This window comes from Tetrao urogallus (assembly GCF_951394365.1).
Source record: "Tetrao urogallus genome assembly, chromosome: 8".
Lineage (NCBI taxonomy): Eukaryota > Metazoa > Chordata > Aves > Galliformes > Phasianidae > Tetrao > Tetrao urogallus.
The window spans coordinates 30,703,696-30,720,741 of NC_136821.1; the positions used below are offsets into that span (position 1 = coordinate 30,703,696).

At 38.1% G+C, this 17,046-nt stretch overlaps 1 protein-coding gene across 1 annotated transcript in view; it reads right to left on the minus strand.

Annotated features, from left to right (window-relative positions):
* Positions 1-3,773: 3,773 nt before the first annotated feature.
* FAM171B (family with sequence similarity 171 member B) overlaps positions 3,774-17,046 on the minus strand; it is a gene marked incomplete at both ends in the record, with an annotated part of 30,116 nt that continues 16,843 nt past the window's right edge. Inside the window, 7 exons of the mRNA XM_079538915.1 lie at positions 3,774-5,109; positions 5,430-5,553; positions 6,356-6,472; positions 10,082-10,249; positions 12,103-12,261; positions 12,619-12,711; positions 13,415-13,648. Coding sequence (XP_079395041.1) covers positions 3,774-5,109; positions 5,430-5,553; positions 6,356-6,472; positions 10,082-10,249; positions 12,103-12,261; positions 12,619-12,711; positions 13,415-13,648 — 2,231 coding nt within the window. The remainder of the gene's footprint in view (positions 5,110-5,429; positions 5,554-6,355; positions 6,473-10,081; positions 10,250-12,102; positions 12,262-12,618; positions 12,712-13,414; positions 13,649-17,046) is intronic.

A 17,046-nucleotide genomic window follows, 5' to 3' on the forward strand; every position in this document is an offset into this window, starting at 1 on the left:
TAGAAGTACTTCTTCCTTATGTCCAGTCTTCCCTCTTTTATTTTGAAATAACCTCCCCTTTTCCTGCCACAACAGACCCTGCTAAAGAATCCATCCCCTTCTTATAGACCCCCTTTAGATCCTGAAAATGATTATAGTGCATGAAAGCACTGATCTGAGCCACACGGATTCATCTGCAGAAGCAAGGCCTCAGCTCACTCCATCAACCACCTCATCAAAACCTGCCAACACATAGAAAAGATATACCCAGCTGCAAGAAACTCAACATCTCGGTAACATTTTGTCTACACACACATAGCATACAGTACCTGCAATTAAAATATCAGAACTCAACGTAGCAAAACTCCTTTTCTTGAACAGACGAGTAAAATAAAGAATTCCAGTCACTAAAAGGTAATATAGGTTTCTAGTGCACCAAGTTCCAACACACGAATGGAAAATGATGACTATACTTACAGGATATAGCCTGTAAATACTGCATACGGATATCAAGTGTTTTAATTATTTTAGAAAATCCAAGTTCTAATGCTCAAGTTAGGGCCAGGGAAGAATTCCCTCTCACTGTGCGCTTAGGGCCATCATCTGTTTTCATACAACTATCTTCCCACATACAGCTAAAGAAAAGTGTTCTGCAGTGTTACCAGCAGCATATGACAACGTGATAAATGCTAGCAAGTCACATACAGTAGAGTTCGCATATGGGATCTACAAAGCAAGCAAAGCATGGACGGAAGCAACAATTCAAGACAGTCTTGGAAATTGAATTACCTTTACTGCTGCTTGTGCACTCCAGATAAGAATTTAAATACTCCACACAAACAAACACTCACATTCTCATTAGGCAAGAGAGAACCGAGGCCCTTCATTCACAAAAGATGATGTTGTTAGGAGATGTCCCACCACAGCTAGAGCTATTGCAAGGCTACTAAGGACACGTACTTTATCCACAGATAAGTCATCTCTACCAATCATGAGAACATAAAGCACACTTTCAGAAAGAAATTCATTTTGCTTCCAACTACTGAGAAGCTCAGCAGCAAGAAATTCTTAATAATATTCCCCTCCAACTTGCCTGGCTGCCTAGGAGCTGATGCACTTACGGACAGCCTTTCAAGAGGCCTACAAGAGCAAAACTGTGGCTTAATCCAGACATCCAAAAGCCCATTAAGATTGAAGGTTCAGAAAATAACTCCACTCCTTGCTTGTGATCCACAACATAGCAGACAAGAATCAGCACAAACTCAGTGCATCTTTGGAAACTGCTCTTTTGAAATCCTAAACTGATCTTTTCAAAATTTCTAATCCTTTTTCTTTGGTGACCAGATACCTACTCTGATGCAGAACAGGATCACTGGAGCGCAAAATTTCATTCACTTGAGCTGACACGAACAAAGCCATTTGCTACAGTCTTTGCCTTTCCATGATAAAAGTGAGTTTAAGGAATGACGTACTCTTGGTACCTACAATTTAAAATATTCTTTAAACAAGAATCTGCTGCATATTTAAATTACTGTAGGAAAACGATACTCAATTTAGACAACTCAAATCCACTATCAGGGATTTACTGTTATTTTCAACAGAAGATATGAAAGTCTCTTTTCGAAAAGGGACTCATCACAACTGATGCAATTCTAAGCAGGGCAATACTGAACCTCTAAAGTAAAAGTAACTTTCAATAAATTGTGCGTTCTTATGAAAATACACTTCAAAATACATAATGGATAAGTAATAAAGCAAACAAAGGAAAAAAAGAAAATTTCATCACTTTTGGCTATAAAATTAGTCATATAAATAATCCAGTGGATTGAATACAGGAAAATAGGTACTGTATTTCGTATAGAGAAGTTAAATTAGTTAACAAGAAAAAGTACCAAAGGGATGCTAATATGGCAAGCCATCTTAATCCCTAAAATAGATGAACTGCATAATTAAATCAGAGTCTTTTGGCTAAAGAGAATCAGAGACGTCAGAAAAACTTGGACTAATGGACTGCTAGTACAATCCCAATTATCTTACATATTCTTCTAGAAACAGCCACCAGACAACTGACAATTCCAAAAGAAGAGACACAGTTCACAGAACAATTTCCTGAGTATTCACTCCCACAAGCCCAGCCACATAGGATATTTCCCAACTCTGAGTGCACACGTCAGATGGATGTTAACAAACACCACCATCATACTTTACTCCCAACCTCCCCCCCAATTTCTCACAAGACAGAATTCCTGAAGCACTGGCATGGAAGAAAATCAAGGCGTGCTTCAACAATGGTGGCAAAAAGGCAGGGGGATGGCAGTGCCAGGCAGTCAACTAAGTGCACCCTACAGTTTACCTGCATGCATTTCATGCTTGGACCTCACTGTTGAACCTAAACTACTACAAACTACAGGAAACACTTATAACGTTTTTTAGGATGATTTGTAGTCAAACTGCCAAGGCCAAGATGCTGGAACTTATTTAATCAGGGAAGCATCTTAAAAGCCACAGAAAGACATTCTATATACAAAGCACGTTCAAAGGGTATGTATATTTTTCTGTTAGCCAAAGTTGAAACTATCACTTCAACAAGATGAACATTAAAAATAAAGAACATTTTGATGGCCTTTCCCTTCCCCTATACATATCTTAGTTACACTTCATGCATCCATGACTTTTGGTAAACTTAACTCTAAGTTGAGTCATAAGTAGTATTTATATTGCATTACAGACCAAATTTTGCAATCTGCTCTCATGCTTATAAAAAACCCCAATTTTTAAAGCCTGCTTAACTCCACTGTGATGCACAATCTAGGACGTAAGTAGCTTGGATTAGTAAAATGTAGGCACATAAATCTCCAAGTCATAAAATAAAAAGCAACAGCTTTCCCACCAAAGGGCACTATTACATACTATAACATAACTTGTCTAAACCTGCACACTTACTCATCGTAGTCCAAAGTCTAACTTATAAATCCAAAGGAATCCAAGACGATGTTTTGGAGCACAACACTGAGATCAGCAGTAACAGCAGCTCTAAATGTGACCAGAACCAGTCCTTTCCTGCAGGAGGTGGATGCTGATGCCAGTTGTCAACATCCTCAGTTCAGAACAAAGCGGACTAAAAAAGATAGGCAACACCTTATGACAGCAGAGATCATGAACTCCAGTAACCACACAGCATGTACAGATCCCCCTGCTGCCACTGCTGTACAAAACAGTTACCTCTTGCACACCGATGGACACAGAAAGGACAGCAATGCTTTAGAACTTTTCTGAGAAATCCAACAGAGCTCTTCTTCTGGTGCCAAGGGACTAAATGATGACGCATTATACAAAGTGGTAGTGACAAATCCCTAGAAAAATTCACATATAAAATACTGTACAGATAATCACATTTATTAGGAACAAGACTGAGAAACGGCTTGAGCCACTATAGTACTGCTTCAGCAAAAAATTTAAAAAAAAAAAAAAGTGCCTACATTTCTCACTGTGCATTCTAAGAGTTGTGTCAAAAAAAATGACAGGCTAATTAAAATGTGGACCCTCTCTACACTGCCAGCAAAATTTTAGGAATTGTAAATTTTTCATGTGTTTCCCTGTTATCAATTAATTCCCATTGAATATCAATTGCCCAGCTGAAGTTAAAGTAACTCAATCTGTACATTAAAAAACGTTAATTTTTCTTGATACTAGAAAACAATATTTCCCTTGTAAACCCTACACTGCAGAATTACACAAGCAGCCAAGAAGTCACCAACCAGCAGGGAGAGCAACAACACAAAGCACATTGTGTTTTAATTTATAGGAATAAGTGGCCTCTCCTCTCTTTTCTTCCAGATATTAGTCTTGCTATCTCTTTTTGTGAGAGATGGCCTATCCCTTTTTTTAGGGGAAGGGATACCGGATTCCTGACTTCCTGACACAGTTTTTCTTCTTAGACCCTCTTCATCATGCTGTTCTACGGCTGGCCCATTCCCTCCATCCAGAATGTGCCTCACAGCCTGGTCCTCTGGAGTACACACAGTGGTCCCACTTTCACTGCTACTCAGATCCAGATCTTCCAAGTAAAGGATCTTTGAATGCGGCATATTTTTAATGAAGGTTTTCTCTCGCTCCAGTTTCCTACCAGGATGATGCTCATTCATGTCCACACCAGAGTCCAGACTGGTATCGTTACTCTCTGTTTTTCTGCCCTTTTTCAGATCTATAAAAGAATGCCTCACTTGAGCTATCGGCTTCCCGTCCAGGGACACAAACCATGCTCGAGGATGCGGAGATGGCTTTCCCTTAGAGAGCTCCAGTAGCGTTTGTTCTGAAATGCCTTGAAGCTCAGATGAAAACGGAGTCATTACAACTGCTTCATTCAACGTTCCGGGGACGGAGACCGATTCCAGTAAGCTGTTAGTGTATCGACCCCAGTTTGACGTTTGAGAAGGCAAGCCTTGTTCACCATCCAAGGTGCTTTTCTCATCTCTGCAGACAGAAGGCTGTGGATGAGAGTGCACTGGCATTTTAGGTAGTGTTTGTATGTAACCATCTCGATTCACAGGTTCCATCATGGGGCTATACACTAACTGTCCTTTCCTTGGCAGAGTTGCTGATTTAGCGGCGTGCAGTTGTTCTGGGGAATGGAAAAGATCAGAAGTTTGAAGAATAGCAATAGGTTGGTTGTAAATATGCATTAGATGTTCTGGGATATGGGAAAGCCCGTATATTTCCTCTTGCAGTGTAAGATATCTGTTTTGCTCTTGAATGTCCCTAGGAGCCTGGGAAGCAGCACTGCTAGTAAGTTTTGGTGGCTGCAAGTGTCTGAGTCCAGCACCAGGCTCCAAGGAATGAGGTGAACTTATTGACTGACCAGTCTGATAGGATGACTGATAAGAAACATCTTCTGAGTAGATTTTAAAATTGTCTCGTGATTTTCCATCTTCTGTGTCCGTGGACATCCTTCTTTGAGGGCTGTATGAAGACATCTTCGGCGTATACAGCTGCGACTTATCCTCTAACTTTAAAGACCCCTTGACAGCATTGATGTGATTTATGTGAGTTGTTGATGTGGTCTGGTCTTTTTTTATGACATCCAGCTTTGTTGTATTTTTTTCCTTCTTTTGTGTCTGACCGCATTTGTCCCTAAGCAAAAGAAATGAAGAGTGACTGCAGAGTATGCTAGGAAATACGACAACTGTTCAATTCCATATCTGAATATCAGAAGTTGTTTAAGTTACTAGTATAATATGTTGTCAAAAAACTTGAAATGAATTTCTGTAAGCACCAAAATTAAAGAAATCTTTGGCTACATATTGAAGTTGGGCGTATTAAGAGTTGAAAACATTCTGTTTGCTTTATATCTTAATATCTTTTCAATAGTGTTAAGAAACCTGCCAAGTCCAAGTTTATCAATCTTAAATTACATTAATGCTGAGCTCATTACAGCCCCTCTTTTTGCTTACCTGCAGTAACAAAGAAGAACAGCAAAAAATCCAATTATAATGATAACAGTGCCTCCCAGTATGGCTGTAAGGAACACTGTGTGATAGGCTGTTATGTCCTTGGAAACTGCACTAATGATCGATTCTAGATTTTCAAACACAAAAGCAGACAAGAATTAGATTTCAAAATCAAGTAATGGTTATTGATATGCAGAGCTGTAGCAATACAACATGCTGTACTCCTCCCATAATTTTGTGTTCCTATGGTACTATATTCATCTATCCCTTCTCACTTTGCTATTTCAGCAGTCTAGAAAATGTGCAGTATAACGGATTTCTAAGGGTTCATCTTAGATACTAAAGGAATACCATGAACCTAATCTATTCCAGCCAAATGACATTTGTCTGAGGTGTCCAAATTGACTTAGAAACATCACCTATATATTCTGTTCGGTGTTTCTATTAAAAAGTGCTTTTATAATATTTACAATTTCACATCACATTTCTCCTGGGAAAATCCCTCATTTTGAATCTGCAAAATCCAAGTATGCAACATGTATACATAAAAAAGGATCCACTGAGGCCACACACCTAAGCCTAACCTCCTAGCATTTCTTCCTGTTTTACACTATCTCAGCTGTAAGGGACACGCTATTGATCATTTAAAATCTCCACAGTTACAGTTTCCTTGCAAGGTTCTTCCAGAAGATGGCAATAATATAAACATTTAACTTTTAGCACTGCTGGAGGGAAATCCAGGCTGTGCTGCAAGTTCTAGGAAACGATCACATGCAGAAAGGCACACATTATCAGAATTCAAACAAGCAGAGGTTATCCGTGTTGAAATTCCATGTCATTTTCCCTTTCTTTTGTTATTCAAAACAATCAAACTAACAGCCTGATGACAACTTTGTACTTGAATTATTCACTATTTGTACGTGCAATACCTCTTGTTCCAGGCAGTGGAGCTGCTATCCAGTAGCCTAAGTGTTGAGCAGTGTATGTCCATACTAATTGATCATTTGCTTCCTTCACCATTCCTAGGCCACGGCTTACCCAAGCACCTGAAAAAGATAAGATATTGCAAAAATGCCATGCCATATTCCTTTCTATCTAAAACCACTATCAAATAAACTATTATCAAAAACTCAAGAAAAATTAAACTTCTGTCCTGTACGCTATGTATTACAGTTTTAACTAAGAATGCAAGTTTTCTTTCGACAATCACAACACAAATATCCTTACATACATTGACTTTGAAATAAAATATCATCATAAGCAATTACTTGAATTATTTTCACATCATTCATTTCTTAATAACAAATATCTTAAATAGATATTCCTGCCAATTATTTGGAGAAAAAAAAAAAAATGACCTTATTTTAGGTAAGAAACTTAAAAATTAAGGAGCAGGTAATTTAAGGATGTAAATAGAAATTTTCCATCAGCTCACACCAATCAGTGGGAAAGCAACATAATCTAATAAGCTACAATAGGATAAACAATGCTTGTCATGAACATTCCTTTCCTCCTCTAATACAGTAACAACTGATTTAGACCAAGGAAGGTCTATTGTTAGGCCACAGACTCCACACCATCTGGTAGGCAATGCAGAGGACAAGTTTTATGGTATGCCAACTTCTACAACTAATAAAGCATGCAGTAGAAGAGATGGAATTAAACAGTGCATTATTTGAGTACATTAGCTGTATACCATCTGTGCAATCCTGAAAAACGAAAGCTGTCTCATATAAACAATTTTACATTTTCAAACTGCAAATACCAAGAAAGAAAAACATTAACACGCACAGAAAAACAGGAACTAAGAACCAAACTACATAAAAAGTGTGATTTATATAAAGCCACATAAATCGATATCCAGGACTGTTCTTCCAGAAAACCCAAGACATATTATCAGAGCGAAGGTAGAGACGAGAGTTGACCCATGCCACACGTGTCTGCAACCTCCTTCACCTCTCCAAACCATTTGGCACTAAAATTTGCAGTCTTCTTTTGGTACTTATAATGGCTGGCAGAGAGGGAACAGCAACAGCCTAGAACCCTGAAGGATGTGGTTTCTCAGTTACGTCGAGAACCTCTTGTCCAGACTCAGGAGTAGCACCACCTCTAAGTGTCTTCCATCCCTAATTCCCACATGGAGGCAACAACAGAACCTCGAATCCTATTTCTTGTCAGCTCTAAGGTCAGAGGTCCCTATGCTGCAAAACAACAGTTTTGTAAGTACAGAGGGTGAGCTACTTACAGGCTTTTAAAAAATAAATTAATAACACACCATCACATTTAAAAGATCCTACGTCTCCAAAAGTTCTGCTTCGAATTAAGATATCTATGAGAAGCAGTATAATCTCTTTTGACTACTCAAGTTTTATCTTGCCTACAATATACTCCACAGAAAAAAGTAAACATTAAGAAAAAAATATTTTTTCCAAGTGCGTATTCTGAATACAATCTGAACTAGCTGTGGTGTCCCTGTTCATTGCAAGGGAGTCAGACTAGATGGATCTTAGAGGTCCCTTCCAACTCTAAGGATTCTATGACTCCTCTATCTGTTGTAATAAAGCAACGTGTTTAGCTACAATGAGGCCACACTCAACATATGTGAACAGACTGTGCATTTACAGTAGCCGCAACAACAATCACTTACCTTCATAAAGTGTCTGCACCACTACACTGAGCTACCCAGGGGAGCACTTCAAAAGTTGATACAAGAAAACACTTTGTATGTTTTTATTTCTGGTGCACCTAGACTAAGCTACACAACAACACAGGCTTGTTCACTTACATCTATCAGCATTGATATGGAAGTCCTGATTATGTATGACAAACTACCCAAGGACTTGAGAATACCTAAGCACATGTCAACATCTTGTTGGGCCATCCTGCACATAAGACCTTTCACACCGCAGCCTATTATTCGGTGTGGTGACAGCTCTCTGTTCAGCTCCTGTGGATGCTCTTGACCGTGCTATTGCTGAGACGCTCAGTTGGCTTCAGTTACCAGCATTAAATACTTGGCTATTCCTCAGTTATGTCAGAAATTAGTCACAATTTGTACAGGTCAGAGTAAAAGTAAAATAAAGAAAGGTATGTAAGAACAAACATCCAGAACCATAAAGATAGTTGCAAATACTTACTCTATAGGACAGCTGAAGAAGAAGAATGAAAAATGCAAGTTAAAGCTATACCTGTAAGTTCTCTCTCCTTGTTCTCAATTCTCTTTATTCTTCCCTCTCCAAACTCCAGGCTCCACCTCAGTACTGCACTTCAGTGAGGGATCATCGCCAACAATTTACCTTTACAGAACCTCTAATAGTGAACAACCCCAAAGGTGAAAAATCAACTATTCCTTTGTTGCTGCAGTTGTTAAGTTAGTACATCATGTTCTTGTTCTTGTCTCAAGACCGACACACCTCATCAGGCACGCTGGGTAGGCTTCTCGGCACCCAGATATGCACCTTAAACTGGTTTCTTTCTAATTTGCCCTTATGCTGATCTGCTCTACTTCTGTCAGTTCTTTGTTTTTACAGCACTGCTGACCTAGTTTTGTTCGTTTACTAAGTCAAAACAGCTCAGCATAGGTACAGTTGAGCACAGGAGATGACAAAGATGGCTATGGCAACAAGAAATTAAATCCCCTTTGGCTATTTAGCCATCACAGATTAAGACTTACTTTGATGAAGAATGCTACCTTTTACCACTTTCCTTTCTGAAAGCCTCCTAGGTGCACAGACAGATTTAAAATTGACGTCAGAATTTTTTCTATATGCCAATTTTTAATTAGCACACTCTTAGTTTAAATCAATTATGCTCTTTGGTTGTTATCAATATGATTAATTTCTCTCTCAAATGTGTAAACAAGTCTTCAGAGTTAGCGTCCTCTCCTCTACTTTCAACTACAACAGTTATTTGCTTTAGTAGCGAGGAAAGACTCACATCTTTGTTCACTTGCGTGTTTTAAGATGAGCTATGGTGAAAGGTGTAAGGAACAAGCAAAGACTGTGAGTACACCAATGCACACACACCTAACATGGGACATTTAAATGGCTAAGTGTACACAGCTCATTACTCTTGACTACAATTAGACATGGAGCGATGACAGAAGGTTTAGCATGTCTTATCCCCAGCCTCCCTTGCATACTTAAAGAACTATGGTGTTACCATGAATAACTCTTATGTAGCCTCCATTTCACTTCCATAACTGTTTTTTATTGACTTAAGTAACATCTATTCCAGCTTCAATATCAAAGGATTTTTAGAGCTATACTTTAGAAAACGAATGACTTAAATTCTCAATTCTGATTCACTTTCCTTTAGAAAGACATTCACAGAATTGTTAGGTTTCAACGTCTAACACCATATGAAATATATTCACCGAATTATTAGCCCACCCATGAAAATAATCATTTGTTAAATCAAACGTGTTGAATAGGAATGCTGATGAGTTTTAGCAGCACTTTTAAGACCAGCGAAAGCAGTGAAATGGATTTGAACAATTCAGGCCAGTCATCCAAAAACCAGCACGGGATCTCCAGCCAAACTGATGACTATTTAACAACAATTTATCAGCGCTATTAACATTTTATGATAAAATGGCATATACTCAGAACTGTAAGAATGTGTTAAAACGTGGAATAACACATCAGCCTACTTACCAGTTTTCATATCAAATGTCCATGCAGGTATAGCATCTCCTGATTTTACAGTACTTGGAGGAAGAGGAAGTGTAATCTGAATAGGACCATTTACTTTCAGTTCTTTCCCAGCCAAGAGAACGTTTGCACATATTGCAGCAAGAGGAGTCAATTCAATGCTTTTGAAACCTGAATTAGAGAAATACTTTGTCTGTAATCCTCCACTCACAGTACACTTTTAAAAAAAAATAATTAGAATTAATTATATATCCCTGGGAACAAAGTCAAGCCCTCATCTGCATTCAGATGCACAGTTACACATCACTAACTTGATCAAATGAAATGAACACTTCTAGACTTGTAAATTTTGTGTTCTAAGCCCAAAACAGTCATTTGTATATCAGATATGTGAAAGAGAAACACTTCTAACATACAGATACTGGCTGTAGAATCAATGACTACGCCAAAGATGGCTTGGAGATGGAGAAACCCTTCTTTATCATATAATTTGATTCCCAAAGAGTCAGCCAACAGATTAACTTTTTTTAATCATGCAATATGCACAACTTTGAAACCAACTGAAGACACATGGCAAATATACAACCACCACAATTCTCCTTTTAGTCAAACCCTCTTAATAAACTTTCCTGTACCAATTAATATGCTAATTTGGCAGTTACAATTAACTGAGTAGTTTAAGCTTGAAACATGTCAAAGTATACAAAGGAAACTCCATATATGCAAAAATCTACAGTGCAGCTTGTCATTTTGTTTCCTTTGTTTTCCTTCACACTAATTTGCAAATACTTCAGAGTCCACGATATGACAGGCTACTGGAAAAAAAAAAAACTGAAACAGAATTAATAAGTACTGGAATAATATTAAATCTGCGCAGGCTGTTAGAAGCTCGCTGCGACAAAACTCCTGGTGCATCAGATATCAATTAGCTTCCACATTCCCTAAAAGGAAGCTTATTCCTACAGGAGTATATGAATAATTTAATACACATGCCAGACAGATTGAAAGAAACACTGAAGAGGAGAAATGCTGCTTATTCTCCTATGCTTTAAATTTAACAAGGTGCGATACAGATGAGAACAGTTATGAAATACATCAGTCAACATATGAATTAGATGTGATGATATTCAATGAAAATTTAAGAACAGTTCGTTGAAATAAATCAACTAGTAGCCACCACATGCGCTGTAATCAAATTCGGAGCCACAAGGCTTCAAGCTCCCTGGGAATGGAAATAAAAGAACAAAACAGAACTGTATCATCTGCCAGAAATAACTATAATTTAAAAATAAATCTGATACAATGGCAAATCCTAAACTATGCTGATATGCACTTGGATTGAATGACTACTGAAATCACTCACTGCTTCTCCTGTGAAGCAGAATAATAGAAAACATCACTACAACTGTGCTCTGTATATATACAGACTACTTGGTCTCAAACAGGCTTACACAGGTTAACAGTGAGCCAAATTATACCTTGCACAAGACCTTTACGCTAAGTGTAAAGCTCTAGCAACCAGGTGACAGAATTCTAGTGAAAAAACAGAAAAGCCCATTGCTAAAATTAATCCCACTGACTGCTTTAAATTCCCATAACTCACACTGTCCACAACTGCATTTTAAGGCGTTCATTTGACTAGCTCTCCAGCCTCACGATATCTCAAATATCTTCAATTGAAAGTCATTTAAAAGGTTACTTACTGCGCATCAGAATCCTATAACTGTGCTTCAGCACTAAGTAGAACTATCTATACACATCTGTAAAGCAGACTCAAGGAAAAATTCACTGTTACGAGTTCTGACACACTACACTAAATATACATGGAACAAATCAAAGAGCAACTATACTTACCAGCTGTGTTCATAGCTTTTCTCCATAGCAAGAAGAGTAAACCAATTTAATGCAATGGAAGCTGGTTCAGGCACTTTTAATTTCAGCATATTTTTAATGAAACAGTTTGTGCTCAAAAACATTACGTTTTTAAAATCTCTTTAAAAATGTAAATAATACATTTACTATACCTGATTTGTTTAGAAGAATTCCAGTCGTATAAAGAAAACTGTCCACTTTCAAGAATTGCTCTGGCACTGTCAAATAAGCTGTAACATTTGTAATATGGTGATCTGTTGGAAGCTTTATTAAAGATTTTTGAAACTGAACACTCGGTTGAGATTTGGCATCTGTAAAAGATTAATATTTTGTTTTAGCCATGGTTAAAAAAAAAAAAAAAAAAAAAATTTTTTAAAATATTGCTCAGAAATCCACCCAGCAGAATAGTCTTTTTTCAAGGCTTTTAAGTTCCTAGTCTCACGTCTGTCAGAAATGGTTAAACAATCAACCAAAATTCTAGCCTTGGTATAGGTAATATCTATCTCTTGTGAAAAGCAGTGCTCAGGTAGCCCCAGCTTAAGTGGCTTCCATGTCCCTAGAAGATCAGCAAGTGTTGATAAACGAACATTTACAGAGAGCATGAACTCGGTAATTCTTTTTTTCTAAGCATCATGAATTGCTTAGCCTGCAGTACACAACGAACTTACCAGACAATTTTCCAGTGATCAGAACACTATCTTCAAACAGCCATATATTAGCTTGACTTTGTGGGAACAACGAGAGCGTCACAGACGAGTATACTGTGGAAAGTGATAATATCTGTTATAGTATGCAACTGAAAAAATAACCATCTAACAAGCTCTCTGATTCCAAAAGAATAGGGCAGCTGAAAAGGAGCATATGAAGACTAGAGAAATCAATGACTCCTGGCGGCCAGAAGAGGAATTACGTTGGTTAGACAAAATTCTATATGGCTGTGTTTGGTACTGTTATATGTTTTCTATAGAATACAAGTCGCTAGAGTTCTTAGAAGCATCCTCTTATTGATTTGTTTTTTAAACAATGATTTTTTTCTTGCCCATTTAAGAAGAGAAAAACTTGGGAGGAAGTACTGCTGAAAAGAAAGTGTAGCAAAAGGCTGTACCTGTTATACTACACTCAAAGCACTGGCACACCGTGAATCACTAGATAAAATATGATTTTTATCAAAAATGCATTAAAAGCCCTTTGCTATGTTTAAGTGAATAATTTCTCAGAGTACACTCACTGTGTTGCAGTACAACCTACTCAGAGTTAACAAGGGCTCTCCTCACTTGCACAGTAATAAGAATTTGTGACAGATCTAACAGGTCCTTCACTCTTACATCTGCACTGACAGGCACCGCCTCCCTCAACCAACCGCAGTCATTTTCACTTGACAGTAACTACATGGACTGCTGAGAAGAGGTACTGTAATTACCAATAGATACAGTTTAATAATAGGACAGTAAGAGGCTTACATACTTGGCATTCTCCCAGTTTTCCAAGGCAAAGGTGTTAACATGTAGCCATCTTTGTATGATACGATAGTTAAGCTTAATCCTAACTTGTAAGGAACTTTTATTAATACTGCTCCGTTGTTTCCAGTGAGAGTAGAATTTGTCTTGGTGTAGTTAACAAACACTTCCACTACTGCTTGTGCCAGGTACTGATGACTGATGATGTCATTCACTTGAACCTTCAGCATAAACACCGACCCTATTAAGAGAAGAAAAAAGGAGATCATAATGTAGCTGAGGACTATAACTTAACCACTTTACTGTGTCCTATAGTTCATGCTTTATGTGCTTATGCAGTCCATTTCATATATGGTCCATTCCTCTCCCACCATAGCTAAATTACTGCAAAAGGGAGGAAGAGTTGTACCAAAAGGAAGCAAAAAACCTTGGCAATGGAGATGCCAGAAGTAAAAAATGACAATCATTTACTAACAAAAACAACAACAGACACCTTCCCAAATTAAGAAGTAATTCTTCCTGCTCTCACTGAAGCTTGAACAATGCACATGTGACGATGTGAGACTCAGTGTGTCCTGCAAGTACTCTGCCATATCACACTGACAGTTGTAGCTGGTCTTGTTAGACAAGTGTAACCCTCAGTTTGGCTCCACTTTTAGATTTGCATCTTACATTTTTTTTTAGGAACAGAAATTAAAATCCACAAACGGTGGGCCAACAATTTTTCTTACATGTATGAAGTTCTTAAACAGTAATCAAATTCAGATTTAGACTGTCTAATATCTCTCATCAGATTTACCCTTCTGGTCTGGTTTTCACCTTTCAGTATCACACTTTCTAAATACCATTTGCCTATTGCTAATTACTCATTCCTTTGGGATACCAGGTGTCTGGCAGAGATGAGGATCATAATGGTTGAGTAATATACTGAAAACATTAAGTGCACTTGAATTACATTCAATTTAATCTGCCACCTCGACTGTAACTAAGTTACCAGGGAATCTTTCCACAGAGAGCAAGTACATAAATGCGAACCAGAAAAAAGGAATTCTTATGACTTCCAGGATGAAATACAGTTCCCAGCATGAAGTACCTACGGACCACTGTTAAGACAGGTTGCAACATCAATTTCCCAATATTCTGAGCACGTAATTACTACTATTCAGCACCACCACACTCCTACTACGCAAGGGTTATTAAATGCATTAGTTAGCAATATGCATTTATGTTTAAGTCATTTGTCAACGAGAGTTACCTTGAAATTTCTCAGCACAAAAATAGACTCAATTTCATTATGTTATCTCCCCTATAATCAAGATTGGCACTGCACCGCAAGATTACTACCACTGACCTTGATTTAAATCAAAAGGCCTTGGGAAACCAACTGCTACCTATCCAACGGTATGCAAGGAAAACACTTAAGTGAGGTCTCTGTGAAGTAAGTATTGGCTAATGTCTACTGTATGCACAGAGCACACTATACATTCATGTACAGAAAGCTATACCTTATTACTCAATTTACTACTACTTATCACGTGTAGCAGAAAACCTCAGAGCTTTGCCAGTCTGATCCTCTAAGACATTACAGAGTAATCCACATCCAGCAAATTAGTATCTACTTAACGCAAAGGTAAAATAGTACTCAAACATATTTATAGAATTAAAAAACAATGAACTTAGAATGTTGCTGTCATCTCTTATTCACAGCTTTTCTCAATTACAATTGCTTTTAATTTGTTGTTGAGAAAGGATTTTTAAAACCTCTAACGATTAGATACATTCGTGACAACTAACCAAATTATGACGACTCAGCAGATCCTTCAACACTGGTCCAGCTACCAACTCCTAGCATCATTCCAGGGGTTCCTGGAACTTGGAAGACAGGCAGTTTGCCTTCAGCAATGGCTGCTGAAACAGCCACTAAATAGGGAAAATAGGCTGCGTCCAACATTCTGATCCTGTTGCCAGAAACCGTTTTGTTAAACAGTATTAAAAAATAAAATAAAATCACTAGCATAGAACTGATGCTCATGCCAGCAGGGATGCATTTCGTTTACCTGGAACAAAATGGTATTTTAGCAGTCATCAAGCAATCAAGTCATTTGAGAAAGGAACCTACCATTAACAGCTCGATGCAGTAAAAAAAACAAAAAAAAAAAAAAAGGAATTTTTTTTTTAAAAGTTTACCATGTTTAAACTTTTGACATCTTCTAGTCCTACCAATGTTTTTATTTGTGTGTTCCCATTTTCCACCAGTAAATCAAAATAGATAAAAATACAGAGAATCACTACATCCCTCCTCCAGCAATTAGTACATTCAAAGGTACTATCATGCAACAATATGACTTCCTCTCATTTCCTTCAGTTACAGCCGTGCTAAAACCTACTTCTCCAGCAGATTTTGATTGAAACAACAGACTGCGGAATCCTTCAAGAAAAACAAGAGCTTTCCTGCTCCCCCAGCCATATTTCACTGCTGCGCTGATGGAGCTGGCTGCACCAAAGCATCCTGCAGCAGGGCAGCAACAACAACCTAGATAAAAGCAACACGATGCTTTGGTTCTCAGAGCTCAGACTGAGCATGCATTGGTAATACAGTGCCCCTGACTGATCCATTCCTTTCCAAACCTGACATCCATCCCTGGCCCAACTCACTTTTCATATTAGCTCTTTCAATTCCCTCACATACATTCAGTGCGCAAATTTATCGCCATATTGAACAGCACTGAGTTATTAACAACATTATTTTAACACTGACAATACCTCAGTTTTGAGGATCTTTTCCTCTATAAAAGATCTTAACGCACAAGTCCTCAAGAACGTTCAAGACTCAAATAAGGAGGAATTTTTTTTTAAACATCACAGTAATACATACTGAACAGATTATTACAAAAGGAAGTGCTGGTTAACTATTTCACAAAGCCAAAGTTGATACATTTAAGGACTTCCCAAACTCGTGCTGTTTTCTGGTCACTACCACTTGCCAAACAAGTGGGTCAGCTCTATCTCAGTATTAAATAGATTTGACAGAACTCCCACAGTTAGAAAAAAGAACTCAGTCTGTGCTAATTTGATTTGCGCTGCCTCTGAGGAATAGAGATTTGTCTCTTGGCAAGCCCACTGAAAATGCCAGCTTTAAGACATTTAAACATTTGCTGATAAATGTTCATATAAATGTAGGAGCTAATTAGAAAAAGGGAAACAATGCCTTCTACCACACTTAGCATGCTTCAGAAATGCCACAGTTAATAAACGACACCTCACAATGAGCAACAAGACACAGTGCCTGGGATTTAGCTTCACATCACTATCCTAATTCAGAGATCATATCACAGCGTTAAGCACAAGAAATACTTTGTACCCAGCTCTCAATTCCAAGCATAACAGTGCAAAGAAAAATCTGTCTTCACAGTAGCCTGATGTAATCTGTTAATCCTTCAGCTGCAGACAAACACATTACCTGGTTGCTGTATTTATCTGTGGGCCTGGCTGTCCCTCCATAGCCCCAGCTCCAATGCCCAAAGCCAAGGAGTGCTGGAACTGAAATCCTCCTGCACCCTGGGACAGGGAACTGCCTGGGAAGCACCCCTACACATTCTGAGCCCCAACCCAATTCCCTTTCCATATCTCTCACCAACT